This window comes from Phragmites australis, chromosome 14, assembly GCF_958298935.1.
Source record: "Phragmites australis chromosome 14, lpPhrAust1.1, whole genome shotgun sequence".
In the NCBI taxonomy this organism is placed as follows: domain Eukaryota; kingdom Viridiplantae; phylum Streptophyta; class Magnoliopsida; order Poales; family Poaceae; genus Phragmites; species Phragmites australis.
In genome coordinates, this window is record NC_084934.1 from 11,822,521 (window position 1) to 11,842,815 (window position 20,295).

Below are 20,295 nucleotides of genomic sequence, written 5' to 3' on the forward strand. Positions count from 1 at the left end.
GATGCCACAAGGGAGAAAGCGTTACCTCCGAGACATTTCAACGGGGAAGATGTCCACAATCAGGTTAAGAATATCAATGTTGTCCTTGGCAAGCAAAATCAATCCTCTAAGGATGATGAACAGTTAGGAATGTGGAACAAGAAATCAATACTATTCGAGCTAGAGTATTGGGAAAAAATAGATGTTTGCCACTCTATCGATAACATGCATGTAAAGAATAATATCTACGAGAGTCTGATCGGTACATTGCTCCAAATGAAGAGAAAAGAAAAGGATCATGAGAACGCACGAGCTGACCTTGAAGAAATGGGCTTAAGGCTGGAGCTCCATGCACAAGATATGGACAAAGGAAAACACCTACCTCAGTAGCTATCACTCTCCAGGAAGGAGAAAAAAGAATTATGTGAGTTCTTGCACAGTGTGAAAGTTCCCTTTGGTTACTTATGCAACATCGCAAGACTTGTCTCGGTGAAAGAGCTGAAAAAGAATTTCGCCATGATGAAGTCCCATGATTGCCATGTGATGATGATGTCACTGCTTGCGGTAGCTATTAGGAACATCCTCCCAATAAAGGTTCGCGAGGCTATCCTGAGCCTATACTTTTTCTTCAATGCAATTGAACAAAAGGTGCTCGATATAGACTCGCTGGAGGAGCTAGAAAGAAGACACTTTGAGACTCTATGTATTCTTGAGGTGTATTTTCCACCATTATTTTTCGATATCATGGTACATCTCACTGCTCACCTCGTGAAGGAGATACACTACCTTGGCCCCGTGTTTCTACATCACATATTTCCATACTAGAGATATATGGGCATTCTCAAGTCGTATGTAAGGAATCAAGCCTTTCCTGAGGGATGCATCGTGCAGGGTTACGCGACAAAGGAGGCATTGGAGTGGTCTGTTAATTACATTGACCCAAATAACCCAATTGGAGTGCCTAAGTCTCGCCATGAGGGGAGGCTCGTAGGTGTGGGAGTTCTGGGGAAGATGGCAATAACTCCTGGTCCGAAGGCTTACGACCAAGCTCATTTCCTCGTGCTGCAACAAATGAGCGAAGTGTGCCGATATGTCGATGAGCACAAGCAGATGCTGCTTGAACAGAATCCAGGGCAAACTGAAGTTTGGGTTGCGAGGCAACATATGCGAAGGTTTACGACTTGGTTCTAAGATCAAATCAGACAATCGAGTACTACTACAAGTGCTCTGATAAAAAAACTGGCATCGGGCTCTATATACACAATTATGACTTATCAAGGGTACGATATAAACGGATACACATTTTACACGCCCAAGATGAGAAGAGCATATACCGGAACAGTGGTGTCCGTATAGAAGCTTATGACAACGACATACAGAGGGGTAGATACTATGGTCAAATAGAGGAGATCTGGGAGCTGAACTACTTGGGATTCAAGGTAGCCCTGTTTCGGTGCCATTGGGTACGTGGGACAAAGGGCGTCACTTATGACAAGTATGGGTTCACTAGCGTTGATCTCACACATGTCGGATATAAGTCTAAACCCTTCGTACTCGCTAAAGATGTTCACTAAGTCTTTTATGTGAGTGACACAACAAAGAAGAAATACCATGTGGTTCTCGCTGGGAAAAGACACATCGTCGAAGTTGCAAATGCCGTTGATGAGGAGGAGTTCAATCAATTCGATGAAATCCCCTCTTTTGCTACTGCAGTCATGCCACGCCTTTCGCCGATCAAGGAAATTCCATACATCCGCCCCAACCATAATGAAGGGATCCATGTCAAGAAAGCACGAAAACGACGAATTTGAATTTCAGTGTGAAATTTGTAATATTAATGACATATTTGTAATATTAGTGTCAAATTTGTAATATTAATGGAAAATTTGACTTTTAAGTTATTTGAATTGTTAATGTTAATGTCAAAATTGAATTTTAAGTTTCAAAGTTATTTGAATTTGTAATATTAATGTCAAATTTGAATTTTTAATATTAATGTAAAATTTGAATTTTTTACTTCCAATAGGTGACAAGTTATATTAATAACCCATCACCTTTTACAGTAAATAAGTGATGGGTGACATTTATAAACCGTCACCTATCACTTGTATGTACAGGCTGAGTCGAAGTAAAAGGTGACGGGTGATATTAATAACCCGTCACCTTTTACACACAATAAGTGACGGTTGACATTTATAACCCGTTACCTATCACTTACATGTCCAGACCGAGTTGAAGTAAAAGGTGACGGATAATATTATCACCCGTCACCTATGACTGATATGTACAGGCTGAGTCGAAGTAAAAGGTGACAGGCAAAATTATCACCCGTCACCTATGACTTTTTTTATATAACCCTAGCTAGTCTCCACGCGCGTAGTCTCGTTTTGCCTTAGTCTTTTTGCCTGCGCAAAGCTAGGGTCCGTCATCGCCATCGTCCTCCACCCGCAGCCACGAGCCGTCGCCGTCCACCCATCTCCATCGACCCATCGCAGTCACCCCATCACTGTCACCACACGTCGTCACCTCCCGACCCCATCGCCACCGCCACACTACATCTTGGTAACTCCTGTATGAGTGACTTGGAGTGAATGCACCAAACTCATTTCCTCTGTTATTCTTGAGCCTCCTAGCCTCTTCTCTTGAGATGCGATATGCAGTTGCTATAACATCATTTGGGAGGTCACAGAAAATGGAACTCTTTCCTACAATGTGGCTCACCATGGAGTTAGGGTTGGTCTTAAATGCAATATATGCACATCCCTCTCTCTGTGCCTTCTTCAGCACTACATGGTATTGTGGTATAATTAGCAACTGTCCACGATGAAGCTCTCCATTGAAAACTATTTTCCCTCTGTTGTTAACAACTTGAACCCGTGCACAACCTTGAGTAATGTACACCACGCTGTGAGCATTGATGTTCCAGAATGGTGAAAGAAGAGCATCCTACCATAGAAAAGTTTTGTGAAAGAACACATTGTTAGCAATTAGAATAATACATGTGCTATCTTTTCACCAAGAAAAATTTGTTGTGTGTATTTTACCTGGTATAGATTAACTTTGACAGCACTCATCTGTATGAGATTTAGAATTGGGAACTTTTGGCTGTTGAGATGTGTAATCCTCCTAGCTCTCAGGTTGTATGTATTAGCAAGGTTAGGGTTATCGATGTTCCGCCTTACCCTCATACAGACAGTAGTCACACCTAGACAGTATATTGATAACAAATTTAATTATCCTATACAATTTATGCTTCATATTGTATGCCCCTAACTGACTATCAATTATAAAACCCCAACATCACACTTCCTCCATCAGGACGCGCTGAATTGAGAACAGATGCCCCATGCCTCTTTGCAACAAAATGGATGCAGCCTTGTACTCAAGCTAGCAGTTAAGCACCTGTTAGCCACATTTTACATATTTTTCAAAATTAAAATTTAATGCCTTCTCCAATTCTAGATTGGATTAGCAATGGCATTTTAGTGTATGTTATTTGATCCTCAAAGTTCCTTGCCTAAAAAATGCCTATATATGCTTTTGTGACTTAAGAAATGGGATATTGGTGGACTATTGGTATATCTGCTATTAGTGTTACTTTTTGGTTACTTATATATGTTAGTTGCGTGATAAGGTTCGTTAGGTATTAGTTGGAGCCAATGGTGAAATTCGGATCATAATCGTTAACCTTGATTCCTTTTCTTGTCTCTAAGAAACTATGGGGAAGAAGAGGACTGTCACCCCTAAAAAATGAAAAGCACATAGGATGCTAGCACTAGAGGCCGCCCCGGCAAAAGATGGGGCGGATAGGAGCCTAAGCCCGCACCCGATGTCCTCCTCCGGCAGCAGCGAAAGCCAGTAGCATAGCCCGAGCCCTAACCCGTCACCGAATCAGGAGAGCCGATGTCAGGCAAGTGACGAAGAATACAATCTCGCTGAAGAGGTATTGATACGAGTGAGTCAATACATTTTATACTTGTTGAATGGAGGAATATTCTTTGTTTATGTCAACTCCCGTTTTTTCTCTCTAGATGGCGGCAACGCAGTCTCCAAGCCAGACAGCTGGTAGTGTTGCACACGCCCGAAAGCCAAGGACACAAACACAGTGGCCGACGGACAAGGTTACCGTCACAGGAATCGATGCTGATGGGCTGCCTACGGATGAAAAGGCCCTGAAAAGATTTTGGAGGGTCGCAGGGCTCATTGCTCGGGAGAGGGTGCTGATAACGACTAAGTTCAATAACCTCAGTGACGAAGCGAAGAGGGACTTGTTCAATAATGTCATCATGGAGTATCTGGAGTACCCTAGAAACCTGAGGGAGCGTCAAAAGAACATCGCGATCAATGCAGCAATGAAAGCAACCGTGAAACTTCACCAAAGCTTTAAGAGCAAGTTTGTGAATCATTACTTAGCAAAAGGGGTGGCACCCTACGAGAGCTACAAACACCTGAAACCGGAAGATTGTGATGCTTTTGTGCAGATGAAGAGCTCAGAGCAGTTCAAGACGAAGAATGAGAAGAAGAAGCAGCTTCAGGCTAAGAACAAGCATGACCACACGACCGGCACAGCAGGTTACGCTGGGAAAAGGGGAAAATGGCAGGTAGAGGACGAGAAATTAGCTAGAGAAGGCCGCGAGAATCCTTGGAATCAATTCTCGGGACGATCACAGTCATATTTGCGTGCAAGGGGTGAGCTGTCCGATAACGGGGAAATCACATTCAGAAATAGCGAAACCCAGGGAGTCGCAGAAAAAGCCAAAGAAAAGGCAGCCGAAGCCAGCCAAGGTTCTTTCACCGGGGTCAGGGAAAGTGATATTCTCACAGCGGCACTGGGAAACCTGGAGCACCCAGGTTGAGTGCGAGGTGTATCAAGTTCCCAAGGCTGGAAATACGGCTTTCCCGAAGACATCGGGATGTACAAGAAGAGGAAGAGGCCGGATGTAGTGGATGTGGATGCATTGACACGGGACATCACCCAGAAAGTTTACTCAAGCATCATGGGACAGCTTGCAACAAAGGGAATAGAGATTTCCATGCCACAGGATTTTAGCCCTGGAGTTACAGGGAACAGTAGCTGTGCCTCCAGGGAGGTCGAGCAAAAAGTAGCTGCTACCGAGACTGAGCCAGATACAATCGACCTGCTAAAAGGGCCCACGTCCTATAGCCTTGTAATCAGGCCTGGAGGATATCACATCGAGGTTGCAAGGGGCCAAGTGCTTCCAGGCGTCCGTATCTTACATACGGTCCTGATGCATGTAGGCTATGCCGTGGTTATGGTGGATATGGTACATAGCAATGCCACTGATCACGTGTTGGAGGTCCCCCCCAATGAGGAAGTCATAACTCTTGGTAAAGCTCTTCATCAAAGGATCTAGTGGAAGAGAGGTGACATCGTGGTCTCCAGTGCATCCTAGTCTGGATGAGCTCCAAGTGCACCGCCGTCGCACCGGTCACCTCCTGAGAAGGCAGCTTCACTGCCTTCTCCTCCCCCAGAGAAGCCAGCTTCACTGCATTTTCCTCCGCATCCAACAGCCTCGCTTCCAGACCCAATACTGTCTCCCCCAGAGAGCCCAAAAAAGAAGAAGGAAAAGGAGGTCAAGAAGAATGACTCTAAGAAGCCCCTGCCGGAGATGTCGAAGGCCATTGTACCGGCGAAGTCGAAGTCCATTGTACCGATGAAGAAGTCCACGGACATTTCACCAGTGTGGACTCAGGCCAACACAAAATTCAAATATGGGAAGCCCTTGATGACGGTAGATGAGCTAGCAAGGGTGGGAAAAGCATGTATCGACCTGCATAATTATTACGTACAAGCTTGTAGAGACAGCAATGATCAGTCCATAGTCGGATACTGGATATTCATCAATTAATACCATTAAGACTTGAATCTAATTGTGTCCTTATCTGTAGACACTTGATGAAAGAAACAAGGAAGAACAAGGATCCTGTCGCATTTCTTGACCCTGAGGCCATTACAATATCGGTCATCCAACTTCACCCCGACTACGTTGCGAATCATGCGGCGAGGGCAATGCAACAATACTCAAAAGTGAAGTACCTGATGGGCGTCCACAACACCTCTGGCCATTGGATCTTACTTAACATTTGCATCGAGTGAGACTTGGTGTTCTACGTCGACTCGTCAAGACCAACATTTGCAAAAGGCAAACTTAGATCGCGTGATTACAACATTGTAAAACAACTCCTTGAAACGTAAGTTCTACCTGTCTTAGTTCACATATTAAACTTTTCTAACATTCAAAGGCTCCATAATTGATCCCTCTTTATACAGGGCTTTCGACAAGTACCTTCAAGCACAACCTGACTACGACGTGAAAGCCGATCGTAGGCTAACACACAAGACTGGGTACGCGGTAAATTCTACCAAATAAAATACCAAATATTCTTTGTTGCTGTTTTTTCTTTTTTCATCTAACAGTAAAGTTTCTTTTCAGCAGTGCCACCAACAACCACTGGGCAACACCTGTGGATTCTATGTTGCGTGGAACATGCTCCTCACGCTCCGAGCAAAGAATATCAAATCCTCCAATGTAAGTTCAATACAAGATTATTCATAACTAATTTCAGTAATTAGTTTAATTCCATGGTAACATGACACTAGTTATGCGTTAAATTATGTAGCAATACAAGTGTATGTTTCTCAACGCCGGTGCACGACGAATCGCTGAGTTCATGTTGTCTGACATTATCAGCCCACAGGGCGAGTTCCACTACAGAAGTCTTAACTAATTATGAGTTGATCGAAACTTTGTAACATTTATGATTCTATAATGAATACATATGAAATTTGTAATATTTGCAATTCTGTGATGAAGCGAGTAGTCCTACAATTGTGTTTGTCGATATGTATTTGGATGCGTTGCTATTGTTTGCAGGGAGAAGACGGCTGCTAAATCCTAGCTACGGTCCAGGATGCAACCAAGTAACAGCTCATTTCCTATCGAGCAAGAGAAATATAAGTGACGGGTAAAATATCTATCTGTCACTTATGTTCTTTATAAGTGACGGGTAACTTATGTCAGCCATAAGTGACGAGTGTATAATTCACCCGTCACCTATAACTAATACATAGGTGACGGGTAAACTTGTTACCCGTCACTTATTATACATATAAGTGACGGGTGAAGAGCTCACCCATCACCTATAATTTTCTCCTCAGCACATGGGAGATGGTCATAGGTGATGGGTGACAGTTAATACCCGTCACTTTTGTTCATCATTGGTGACGGATACGGAACCGTCACCAATGACTAGTCATCAGTGACGCGTTCGGGGTGACGGGTACAGTACCTGTCACCCATTAAGGTTATCACTCATATCCATTTTTCACGTAGTGTATGCTTTTGTGAGGCAAAGTAGCTTTAACCAACTAGACATATCAATTTTCAAATTGTAAAATGTCACTGCAAATCATGCGGTTGTGAAAAATGCCAACTGTGAAGCTGACATATGATCCCACCGTGCTTGATCCTAAATTGAGCATTCAGTGGCATTTCCTAACCTGAAAAGTTAAAATTGTGTTATCCATTTTTTTGAGGTTAATGGGAGCAATTGCAGGCACATCTTTTTTTTTTCCACAAAATTTTATTAGATGTCAGCTCCATCTAATAACAAACCTGCCAACTCTACTTTCCATCTGTTCCACACAATAGACGAACAAAGAATGGACCAACATAGAGTCAGCAGTATAAACAAAGATGTCATTTAGCCAATAGAAAAATGCAGCAGAACTTAAAGGAAAATCGTGATTTACAGATAGAAACAAGAGTAAAAGCAGCAAAAATACATTATAAGAACACTCAATAAAAACTTACAAGGCTACCAAAACCGATGTAAAGAGGCTTGTCATCACTCCCAAGCCACCTCAAAAGTGGCTCAGGAGGCTCGTAATTTGAAGCAAGATCGAGGAAGCAAAATCCAACAACATCAATTTTACGTCCCCAGTCTGTAAAAGAGGTGCAGGTCAAATTTTCAGCAAAAAAGAAAGTCAGTTAATAACAACAGTAACAACTAGCAAGTCCCTGACAAATTGAGTTCCTGAAATTGACAGATGTGTCTACAGATATATGCAGGACCTAATTGAATACAAAATAAATAGTGATCATGCTTGGAACGATTGTCAAAGTTGTATGACCAGTTTTATGCACAATAATCTTAATGAGGTAAAAAAAATTGTGCCAAGTCATGTTTAAATTCCTGTTACATTTTGGTTAGCGTATCGTTAGAGCAGTATCACGAGATACAGACCTTTAGGTTTGGGTACAAGGTAAAGACTCCAGATATATGCATGAGGAATATTATTTGAATAAGCATGTGTACCACTTAGGTACGTAACTAATCTTAATTTCAGCTTCCTTTTTCGAACATCATTTATCATATCTCTTATGCCAAGCCAGACAAAAGAGTCACAATCTGGTATGGAAGCTGCAACCCAAAGTAATAGTCAACAAGTGGATGACACAGGTACCAGATAACAATTGTTTCTCAAGAAACAGTGAGGAAGTTCATAAAAAGACAGAATGTCTAGAGGTAGCAGGTGTATCATATTATAAGGTTACATTCTGCAGAAAAGCAACCTATAACTGTTCAATGTAGAAGCTTAAGACTAAAGAAAACTAAATATTGATGATTGGATCACTTTTATAAGTTCATCTGTACATGGTGGGGAGTCAAAATGTAGTTGAACTGCTTAACTGTAGTGAGAATGCAGTTAGCTAAACTAGAAGGGCTTAGGGCTTCGCATCTGTGCACAGCAAGGTATGTTAGTAAGTCCCTATTTTGATTTTTTTTCTACTCAAAACTGTGGGGAAAATTCCCCAGATATTTTATTAAAGAAAAAAGAACCAGCTGTAAAGGGGGAAAAGAAAAGAAAACTAAACAGACCTGCCTGCTGAGAAAGCAGAAAGGAAAGAAAGAACTAAAAACACAGGGATGAGGGGGGTGGGACGCTAAGAGAGTCTAGCCAAAGAAAAACAAGAGTTATTGTGTTGGAATTGACTATATATGCATGTGCAGAGCTACTTATTTGAACAGTGTCAACCACACTCGAAGAGAGAGTTGTTCATTCTCAAAAGTCTTTGTTGGAAATTAATCTTGTTTTATAGTAAGTTTAGTTTTGGTATGCATGAGAATCCTAATAGGAGTAGGATTAGAGTCTGAGTAGAAATAGGATTGCATCGGAGTAGGATTCAGAGTCTAGTATTTGATCCCTATATAATGAAGGGAGGGGGCACCCCATAAGGTGCCCCGAAGAAGAGAAAGACTACGAGAAAAGAGTCGATCAAGTTGTATGGTCGAGAAGCTCAGAAGTACTCGGTTAAGTACTCAGCGAGATCTGATTAAGAGGAAAGCAAAGGCTAAGCTATCGCGGCCTCAGAAACTTGTGTATTCTTGTGTTTTTGTGTTCCTATAATTATTCGATTCTTGATGTCAAAATCAACAATTGGTATCAGAGCCTAGGTGAAGATTAGAGCTGGAATTCGTCGAGAAGCTCGGAAGTAGTCGGTTAACTACTCAGCGAGCTCGGATCTACTCGGCGAACTACTCGGCAAGTTTGTAAGTACTGGGAAGATACATACTCGAAGAAGCTAGAAAATTTATTGTGTGCGGTCGAAGGATAGCAGAGGTAGCAAATCAACATCGGTGACGATGTCTGGATCAGAAGCGCTGGCGAAAGAGAGTTCACTAGTGTCACTATATTATCCAATGCCCACGAGGAGAAACTACACAACATGGGCGATCAAGATGAAGGTGTTCGTGTATGCACAAGGCGTTTTGGATGCTGTCGAGCACGATGACCCGAAGGAAAAGGTGGACATGAAGAAGGATCAGATAGCGCTTGCCGCCATCTATCAAGGCATCCCGGAGGAGACCCTACGGGAAGTATCCGAGAAGGAAACTTCCAAGGAGGCATGGGAGTGCATCAAGATGATGTACCAAGGTGCCAAACGCGTCAAGGATGCTCGTGTTCAAACCCTCAGAGAAGAGCACGGAGTCGGTTGACGACTTCGCAATGAAGGTGAATTCCATCGTCAGCACGATTTGTGGGCTCAGCGACAAGATGGAGGACTCGTATGTGGTAAGGAAGATCCTCAGAGCCACACCAAACAAGTTCTTGTAGATCACCACTTCAATCGAGCAATTCAATGACCTCGAGACCATGATAGTCGAGGAGGTTTTCGGCAGGCTCCGAGCGTACAGAGAAAGATTGCGCGGCAACAACGACGACGTCGACATCAATGCTGAGCATGTGTTGCTCACCAAAGCCCAATGGAGAGCTAAGGAGAAGGATGAAGATAAGCATATGTTGCTCACTCGAGAACAATGGAGGCTAAGGAGCAGAAGGATGGTGGTGATAGCTCCTCCAATAGCGATGGACGAGGTAGTAAGAATCAAAAATTCGAGTGGGAATGCGAGAAGTCAAAGAAACAGGAGAAGACGTTGTTTATGGCTGAAGAGGAGGATTATCACCCGGCGCTACTCTAACGTGAAGAAAACAAGATTAAGGGGGAATGTTGAAAATTAATCTTGTTTTATAGTAGGTTTAGGTTTGGTATGCATGAGAGTCCATGTCAAAGTTAAAATAGTGTCCTAATAGGAGTAGGATTAGAGTCCGAGTAGGAATAGGATTTCATCGGATTAGGATTCAGAGTCTAGTATTTGACCCCTATATAATGAAGAGAGGGGGCGCCCCATAAGGTGCTAAACTGTCGCGGCCTCGGAAACTCGTGTGTTCTTGAGTTCTTATGTTCCTATAATTTTTTGATCCTGGATGCAAAAACCAACAGTCTTGGCATTTCTTGTTTTCCATATGCACCAAGCTGAGATCATAAGGACTTCCATGAAGAAAGGACTTTGAAAGTGTTGCTTGCTTGTCTTGATGCTGTTGAAGTAATCCAAATTGGGGTTCCATTTTATGCCAGTTATCCCCCACTTTGAAATATTTGCTAAAGGACATCATGCACACTGACCAGAAATGGCACCAAATCTAAGAAATAGTATATGACATTGGATGATACCCTTATTAAATGACATCCTGCAACTACAAACCTCTAAAATACTAAAGTTTGAGGTAGAGAGTGGAAACATTACATAACTACACTCTCAGTTCCTCAACAGACAAACATTGTTAAATGGCACTTGCCAAGATTTTTTGGAATATGTTGCACAGACAAAGGAAGTGCATGCTACCATTGAAGTCTCATACAATGTTTACCATTAAAAACTGTAATGGATACTTTTGTTTTCTGGAAATACTAGCATTGTGCACCATCCCAAGCGCACACCATCGGCTCAAGTGAATTGGAGTCCTTAGTAAGGAAGGCATTAGGGAGAATAACTCTTTTGAGTTGTTGAGAATCTAGTTGGTTGATTAAGAGTTTGGTTTGATTCCTCTTATCTCCCGGCCACTGGTAGGTGTGGAGGTGTGCTGATTGCTTGGAAAGGTTCGGTTTGCCAGTGCATTTCTGCTCGGGTGGATTCCTTCTCCGTCTCCATTCAGTTCGCTTCTACTGCGGGGCTGATTTGGTGGCTTACAGGGGTGTATGGCTCTCAGCACGATGCTAAGAAGATACTCTTTCTTCAAAAGATGCGCATCATCCGTGCTCTTTGTCATGGCCCTTGGGCGGTTGTTGGGGATTTTAACTTGATTTATAGGTCGGAGGATAAGAAATGCGAATGTTAATCGAGCTATGATGGGGCACTTCCAGCGTTTACTGGATGATTTGGAGCTCCAAGAGATCCATTTGATTGGAAGGAAATTTACTTGGTCTAATGAGAGACGAGCTCCAACTCTTGTTAAGCTTGACCAGGTATTTTGCACAACAAATTGGGAGCATTTGTTTCCTGATTGCTTGCTCCAAAGTTCTGCAACTTCTCTCTTGGATCATTGTCCATTGCTTTTAAGCCTTCAAAACAACATAAGGGGAAAGCGGCAGTTTCATTTTGAGAGCTTTTGGCCCAAGTTAGATGGCTTTCATGAAGCTGTGCAACAGACTTGGGAAACTTTGGTGGTGGGGAATGCACCTCTAGAGCGTTTGGTGGCCAATTTTCAGAATTTGTGTTGTGCCTTGCAGTCTTGGAGCCATAAGAAGGTTGGTAATATCAGGGATCACATCCTTGCGGCGAAAGAGATCATTCACTATCTTGAGATCGCCCAAGACTCTAGGGCCCTCTCGATTGAAGAGGCCTGGTTAAGGCATAAGTTGAAGCATCACTACCTCGGTTTGTCCTCGCTGGAGCGTACTATTGCTCGGCTTCGTTCGCGGATTGATTGGCTTAAAGAGGGGGATGCGAATACTCATTTCTTTCACCTTCATGCTAGATACCGGAAGAGGAAAAACTTCATTGCTAAGCTCCAAGTTGCTGATCACATTGTCACCTCTCAGGAGGACAAGCAAATTACTATTCTGGAGTTCTTCTCCCATCTGTTCGGTTCAGTGGACAGTAGGCTTTCTACTCTAAATTTGCAAGCCTTTCATACCCCTTCGCATGATCTCTCATCTTTGGATGATCCTATTTCTGAGCATGAGGTATGGATATTATTAAGCTTCTCCCTCTCTATGAGGCTCCCGGTCCGGATGCCTTTACCAGGCGTTTCTATCAGTCGTGTTGGCCCATCATTAAACATGATATTAGGAGGCTATTACGGTATTGCAACTTGGAGATGAAAGGAAGTTTGGGATTTTGAATTCAGCTTTTCTCACTCTCCTTCTGAAGAAAGTGGATGCAATTGAGGTTAAAGATTATCGACCGATCAGCTTGATTCATAGTTTCTCCAAATTGGTTGGTAAAATTCTGGCCAACCGTCTTGCTCCTCGGTTACCTTCCTTGGTCTCTTCCAATCAAAGTGCATTTGTGAAAGGGAGGTGTGTACTTGATAATTTTTTCATAGTACAGCAAACTGCAAGGTTCTTGCACCAACAGATGGCTCCTCGCTTGCTCCTTAAGCTTGATATCACTAAAGCTTTTGATTCAGTTTCCTGGAGTTTCTTGTTGGAAGTTTTGGTTCATTTGGGTTTTGGCAGGTGCTGGATTTCTCTCATTTGCAGCATGTTGTCTTCTTCTTCGATTCATGTGCTCTTGAATGGTGAGCCTGGTGCCCCTTTTCGCCACCTGCGAGGCCTCCGACAAGGTGACCCGTTGTCTTCAATGCTTTTTATTTTGGTCATGGATGTTCTGAATTCCTTGTTCAGCAGTTCTAGTGAGTTGGGGTTGCTTCAACCTCTTGCAACCCAATCGCTGAATCATAGGATGTCTCTTCATGCGGATGATGTCGTACTCTTTCTTCGCCTAACTGATGCTGACATTGAGGCTTCTTCTAAGCTCCTTCAGCTGTTCGGCGAGGCATCCGGGCTTAAGGCTAATATCCATAAAAGCTAGGTTGTTCCCATTCATTGTGATCAGGTGGACCTTGATGTGGTTCAACAAACTTTGCCTTGTGCAATTGTTTCTTTTCCATGTTAGTATATTGGTCTACCTTTATCGGTGAAGAAGCTTACCAAGGCGGCCTTGCAGCCGATCATTGATAAGATCGCCAATAGGCTTCAGAGGTGGAAGGTTACTCTTTTGCATCTAGCCGGTAGGGCTGTTTTGGTCCGGGCGGTTCTCACTACGATTCCAATTTATTAACTCATGGCTTTGGAGCTCCCGAAGTGGGTGATTCGTGGCATTGACAAACGGCAAAGAGCCTTCCTTTGAAAAGGTCAAGATAAGGTTAATGCGAGACATTGCCTTCTAGCTTGGTGCCGTGTATGTCGACCATTTGAGCTAGGAGGTATCGGGATTCATGATCTTGAAACCTTGAGTTGGTCGCTACGTATGTGCTAGTTATGGTTACAAAAGACACAACCGGACAAACCTTGGGTAGATTTTAAGCTCCAAATTCATGCTAATTCCAAAGTTTTGTTCAGAACTCTCATCATTTCGAAGGTTGGCAATGGCACCAATACTCTTTTCTGGCAGGATCAGTGGTTGCAAGGGAGGTCTTTGGCTGATCTTGCTCCTAATGTGGTTGCCTTGGTTTCAAGGCACTCATCTAACCTTGGTACAGTTGATCAAGCAATGTTTCAGAATTGTTGGGTCCGTGATATCAAGGGTGCTTTATCAGTCACCACCCTTGTCGAATTTCTTCAGATTTGGGAGATCGTCGCTGAAGTTCACTTGCTATCAGATGTTGACAATGTTCATATTTGGACAGCCGAGGCCTCAAGGTTTTTTACTTGCAGATCGGCCTACAAATGGTTCTTCATCGGCAACACTGAGTTTGATCCTTGGAAACACATTTGGAAGTCGTGGGGTTCGTCAAGGGCTAAGTTTCTCGTTTGGCTTGCAATCCATAACCGCTATTGGACTGCGGATAGATTGGCACACCTTGGACTGCAACATCCTGATAAGTGTCTTCTTTGTGACCAAGAGGAGGAGACGATTAATCAGCTTCTCGCTGGCTGTGTTTTCTCCCACCAAGTATGGTTTTCTCTCCTTAGTAAGGTCAATCTGTAGCAGGTCGTGCCCTCCCATCAGGTTACCTTTAATTCCTGGTGGCAGAAGGCGGCTCGGAGAGTTGATAAGCAAAGGCGTTTAGGCTTTAACTCTTTGGTGATTCTCGGTGCTTGGTGGATTTGGAAGCACCGCAATGATTGTGTGTTTAATGGTATTGCACATGTATCCACACAGTCCTATGTTCGATCTATGACGAGGCTAATTTATGGCGTTCTGCTAGAGCCAAGGGTCTTAGGATGCTTTTGGCTTGATCTTTCCTTTTGTGTCCTGTTTTTGTTGTGTTGGCTGTAGGTTTGTTAGTTGTTGGGGGTGTGAGTTTGGTATTGTGTGTGCTCGGTTTGTGTGTGTGTGTTTGTTGGGTTGTTGTTGTTGTTGTTTTGTCTCTTCTCTTCTTTCTTAATATAATGACATATAGCACTACTGCATGTTCGAGAAAAAAAATCTACAGCATCATAGTAGCCAGAAGGAAAAGAAAGTGGAGCCCACACGCATGGATACAGAGAGAGGGGGAGAGAGAGAGCCACGTACATGGCATCATGAAAATTATGTGAATCAGTACATTGAGAGCCTGTGCTACATGTACATGTCCTGGATGAGCACTCGTTTACATCAGCAGTTGAACTAAGGTAACAAACAAAATGCTCCAAGTGGAAAGGCTACTCACTCAAAGCCAAAATCATGCCCTAGGATTGACACTCCATTATTACAAGTGCATGAAATTAAAAGGAAAAATAATATAAAATAGGAATAATAAGAGGATTACCATATGCTGTGGGATTAGCTATTATAGCATTCGTGCTGAAAGAAACAGTAGTATCAATGTCCGGATCCTTGCAAGCAGAAAGCGAGGAGACTATGATGTCCCTAATCTTCTTGCGGTGGATAGGAATTTCTGATGGAGTTGCAGGCACGAATCCTTTATTCTTAACCATGTCTGCTCAAATTACCAACCCTATACTATTATGCAAGATCTATTTATAGCAAACTCCAAGGTGAAAGCACAAAAAAAATTAAGCATTATGTTCACATACACCCAGCAATAATTTTTGGATCTCCACCGAGGGGATAAAACTCCAGCCTAGTAGTCATCACAAATTCCATGAAGTTGGCATGGGTTGCTAATCTAACACGATGACCATAGTCCTGCCAATAAAAGTAAATGTTACTCCTGTTAAGTATATATCTAGGCCCATATTGCCCTATGAGGACACTATATATTAACCATCAAGGCTAATAGATGGATCATCTTCTCTTTCACACAATTCCACTCAAGATAATATGGTATCAGAGCAAGATTTAGGGTTAGGGTGATGTTGCGAGTATGCCTCCTTCGACTAGCTCAACCGCTCATGTGTCATATGTTGTATCGTCATCCGCTTCATCTTTTGCCAAGTGGCATCATCATCTTGGTCACTTATGTGGATCTCGTCTATACACTTCGATTCATTAGGGTCGTTTAGGTCATATATCCATTGAGTTCACTTTTCATTGTAAGGGTTGCAAGCTTGGTAAACAGCTCCAACTCCCATATTCCAGTAGTATTTCTCATTCTGCTAGACCATTTGATCTTATTCATTCCAATGTATGGGGTCCTTCACCTTTTGCTTCAAAATGTGGTCATAGTCATTATGCCATTTTATTGGTGATCATTCTTGATATACTTGGATTTAGTTCATGAAACATTTATTTCCAGTTGCGTTCTATCTATCAATCTTTTGCTCGTATGGCCCATACTCAGTTTCTACTACCATTAGAGTTTTTCACTTCGACTTTGGGGGAGAATACTTGTCTTCTACTTTTCATCAGTTTTTCACCTCCGATGGCACTCTTGCTCAAATCTCATGTCTTGGGGCTCACGCTTAGAATGGCATTGCTAAATGCAAACATCGTCATCTTATAGTGACTGCTCGCACACTTCTCATTGCATCTTTTGTTGCTTCTGATTTTGGACTAAAGCTATTTCTACAGCTATTTATCTTATTAATCGGTAGCCGTCTTCAAAGCTGGCTGGAAAACACCTTGGTGAGGCTCTTTTTGATACTCCTCTTAGACATGATCATCTTCAGGTTTTTGAATGTACGTGCTATGTCCTGTTTGCACCTCGTGAGCGAACTAAGTTGACTGTCCAATCGGTTGTGTGTTTTTCTTGGATATAATCCTGAGCATATGGGTTATCGTTGCTATGATTCTTCCTCTCGTCGCATGCGTATTTCTCGCGATGTTACTTTTGTTAAGGATCATCCTTTCTTCTATAACCCCTCCACTCAGCCCTCATCCTCTCCTATAGAGTTGACTTCATTTGTATGTCTTCCTCCTCCTCCATCCGGTGATGATACCCCTGTTCCATCTCCTTCTATGTCTACTCCTTACATCCCACCCACACCTATTCCGGATTCAGCTCCTCCACCACATATTCTACCTATCACACATGTCTATACTCGTTGGACCACAGATCCTTCTGATCATCTGTCCACTCCTACCTCTTCAGCAAATCTTGATGCTCTTGTCTTTGATGACTCTGATATTGTTGATGAGTTGCCTACTGATCCCCGTTATAATCTACGTGATCGTGCTACTATTGAGGTTCCTAACAAGTGGAGTTTTTCCCGTGTGAGTCTATTGTTGCTAAGGAGCTATCTATTTATCAAGAGGCATATGGTATTCCTGAGTGGCAGCCTACTATGTCTGAAGAGCTTGCTGCACTTGATCGTACAGGCACTTGAGATCTTGTTCCCTTACAATCTTATAATGTTCCTATCACATGTAAGTGGGTGTTCAAAATTAAGACAAAGTCAGATGGTTCCATTAAGAGATACAAAGCTCGTCTTGTTGCCACGGGTTTTCAGCAGACTAAGGGTCGATATTATGATGAGATATTTCACATGACCACAATTCGTACTCTGATTGCAGTGGTTGTTACCCGTTCTTGGACTACTTCTCATATGGATATTAAGAATGCTTTTCTTTATGGTGATTTGCATGACAAAGTTTATATGCAACCACACCCGGGTGTTGATTCTCCCTCAGTATATGTTTGTCGTCTTCGTTGTGCTTTAAATGGTCATAAACAAGCTTCTTGTGCTTGATTTGAATGTTTTGATTATGTTATTCAGACTGCTGATTTTTCACCTAGTGATCATGATCTTGCTTTATTTATTCATCTCTCCAGAAGGGTGTACTTTGCTTCTCATCTATGTTAATGATATGTTGATTATAGGAGATGATGTTTAGCATGTTGCTCATGTGAAGAAGCAACTCAATGAGCAATTCTAGATGCCTGATTTAGGTCCTATTAGCTACTTTTTGGAGATTGAAGTTATGACTTTTGCAAAGGGTTTCTACCTTTCTCAATCTAAATACATTCAGGATCTCATAGCTAGATACTCAAACAATTGTTACACCTATGAAGCTTCATTTTCAATTTCATCCTACTAATGGCCCACCTCTTGAGGACCCCTCTCGATATCGTTGTATTGTGAGTAGTCTTGTTTATCTCACTGTCACCAGGCATTGCTCATGCAATTCATATTTTGAGTCATTTTGTGAGAGCTCCTACTTCTGTGCATTTTGGTCATTTACTTCGGGTGTTATGTTACTTGAGAGGGACGTCATCTCAGTGCTTGTTCTATGCTCGTTCTAGTCTGCTTCAGTTTTATGCTTACTCGGACTCCACTTGGGCGAGTGATCTGATGAATCGTCATTCTATCACTGATTATTATATTCTTCTTAGTACTTCTCTTACATGGAAGCCCAAGAAATAGGTTGTTTATCACGTTCCAGTATAGAGACAAAACTTTGAGCTCTTGCCACTACTACTTCAGAGATTGTATGGTTTCATTGGTTGTTGGCTGATTTTGGAGTTTCTTGTGAAACACTCACACCTCTTCTATGTGATAACACTAGCGCCACACAAATTGCTAATGATCCTATGAAGCCTGAACTCACAAAATATATTAGTGTTGATTCTTCCTTTACTCAGTCTCATTGTCATCAGAAAACAATTGCTCCTTAAAATGCCATTAGAGTTGTTAGTTGCAGACTTCTTCATCAAAGCACAAACTCAAGCGCATCATTGGCTTCATTTGCTCAAACTCAATATTTCTAAGTCTCCTATACCACCTTGAGTTTGAGGGGAGTGTTAAGTATATATCTAGGCTCATATTGGTCCATAAGGACACTATATATTGACATCAAGGCTAATAGATGAGTCATCTTCTCTTTCCCACACTTCCAGTAAGGTAATAACTCCATCTTGAACATAACATATAAATAATTAGCATGTTGCAGTTCTGTTTGTTGGAAGTCTGGAAATCAGCTATTAGTATGCTTCCACCCTTGTGCTGTGCTGGAGCCTTGAACATTGCTGGTCAGACATAACATTCACATGGAAGTAACATTGTACAGCCTACTTGATTAAGACATGCTGTGAATGCTTAGTTAGCTTATTCATCATATATAAGAAATAAGGCCAGATACTGATCTCTACAGGAACATTGCATAATTTTTTATGTAACCGTCATGAATCAATCTAAGTATTAAAAAAAGAATCATAGAATATCAAAAGAAAGCAATAGCATGCCCACCTGCACATCTCCTCTTGTACCAACAATCAACATAACAATTTGCATAGGTGGACTTTGCTGCAGATCTGAAGAGTCCAATGGTTCCCCACCGAAGGCCACATCGTGGTGTTCCTCTGAAGGAAGATCAAGTGATGCAGCCTCAAGATTAGTGGAGATATCGACAGCTACAGTTCCATCATCTTTCAGTGTAGCCATTCGACTAAACAATTTTAGCTGCAATGAAGACATACCCAGTTGCAACAGGTAGAAAGTCATTTAATTAAAAAAATTACAACATAACGAGTGCTATAAAAGGAGGCTGACTACAAACTAATAGTGAATCGAAACTTCACAAACCACATTAGTACTCATCTTAGTTTTGAAATTAGTTCAAGTTGCTAGAAATTCAGCAATGATTACAGCTGTCCACTGCTAAGTAATTTTTACTATGCATATATCAGTATAATATACTACATTATAATTTGCTACATTAGTGGTGCAACCGTGGAGATGTATAATTTTTTCCCTTGAAAAGACATTTTGGGTACAATTTTGTCATACATGCATGAATAATGAACCACAAAAGCATGAGCCTTTGAAATCTTTGGTGTCCCTTCGGATCTCCTCTCTCGGATAGTTTCCTCCTCCCTTTTCTCTATTGTTCCCTTCTCCTGTACAGTTTGCTGTTTGTGTTCTTTATAATATATATTTACCACAGTGGGGTTTCCCAGCTATTTTCCTTTCAAAAACAGTACAAGCACAGAATTAACTTCCCTTCTTTTTTATAGATATCTTCTTATCCTATATGGAAGATGTTTTTTTGCTATCTTCAGGTTTCGCTCTTTCCGAATGCGACAGCTCGGAGGATGTCTCAGAGCATTCGGTATTGTCCATTTCGCTAGAGCTTCTACCTTCATATTGTGAGAAACAATCGTTGGGCACTAGAAGTACATAAATTCAAACAGTTACACAACCAATAAAGTCTAATTTCTTCAAAGTACTTGCACAAATAGGGTAGCTAAAAACCTCAAATGAAGTGATATTTAGAATCAATAAATCCAACCTAGTTCACCAGATAGGAATTGATATTGTTCTGATCTCTTTCCTTTGCAATTAATTGATCTCTGTTCATCTACCAAATATCTCTCATTCCAATATCAAATTTCATTCTTTGTGCAGTCATTTTAATGTATTGTTCAGGATGGGATAAAAATCATGGCGTAAAACAAGCAAT

The 20,295-nt window shown here is 41.9% G+C and overlaps 1 protein-coding gene and 1 pseudogene across 1 annotated transcript; both read right to left on the reverse strand.

Annotated features, from left to right (window-relative positions):
* LOC133890242 (sterol 3-beta-glucosyltransferase UGT80A2-like) overlaps positions 1-19,955 on the reverse strand; it is a 28,445-nt pseudogene extending 8,490 nt beyond the window's left edge.
* On the reverse strand, positions 2,395-3,167 carry LOC133891142 (glutelin type-A 3-like). Its single transcript, XM_062331866.1, has 2 exons — positions 3,024-3,167; positions 2,395-2,925 (listed from the first exon to the last, which is right to left on the reverse strand). The coding sequence occupies exons 1-2, from the start codon at positions 3,165-3,167 to the stop codon at positions 2,395-2,397; spliced, it is 675 nt and encodes a 224-aa protein (XP_062187850.1).
* Positions 19,956-20,295: the final 340 nt, after the last annotated feature.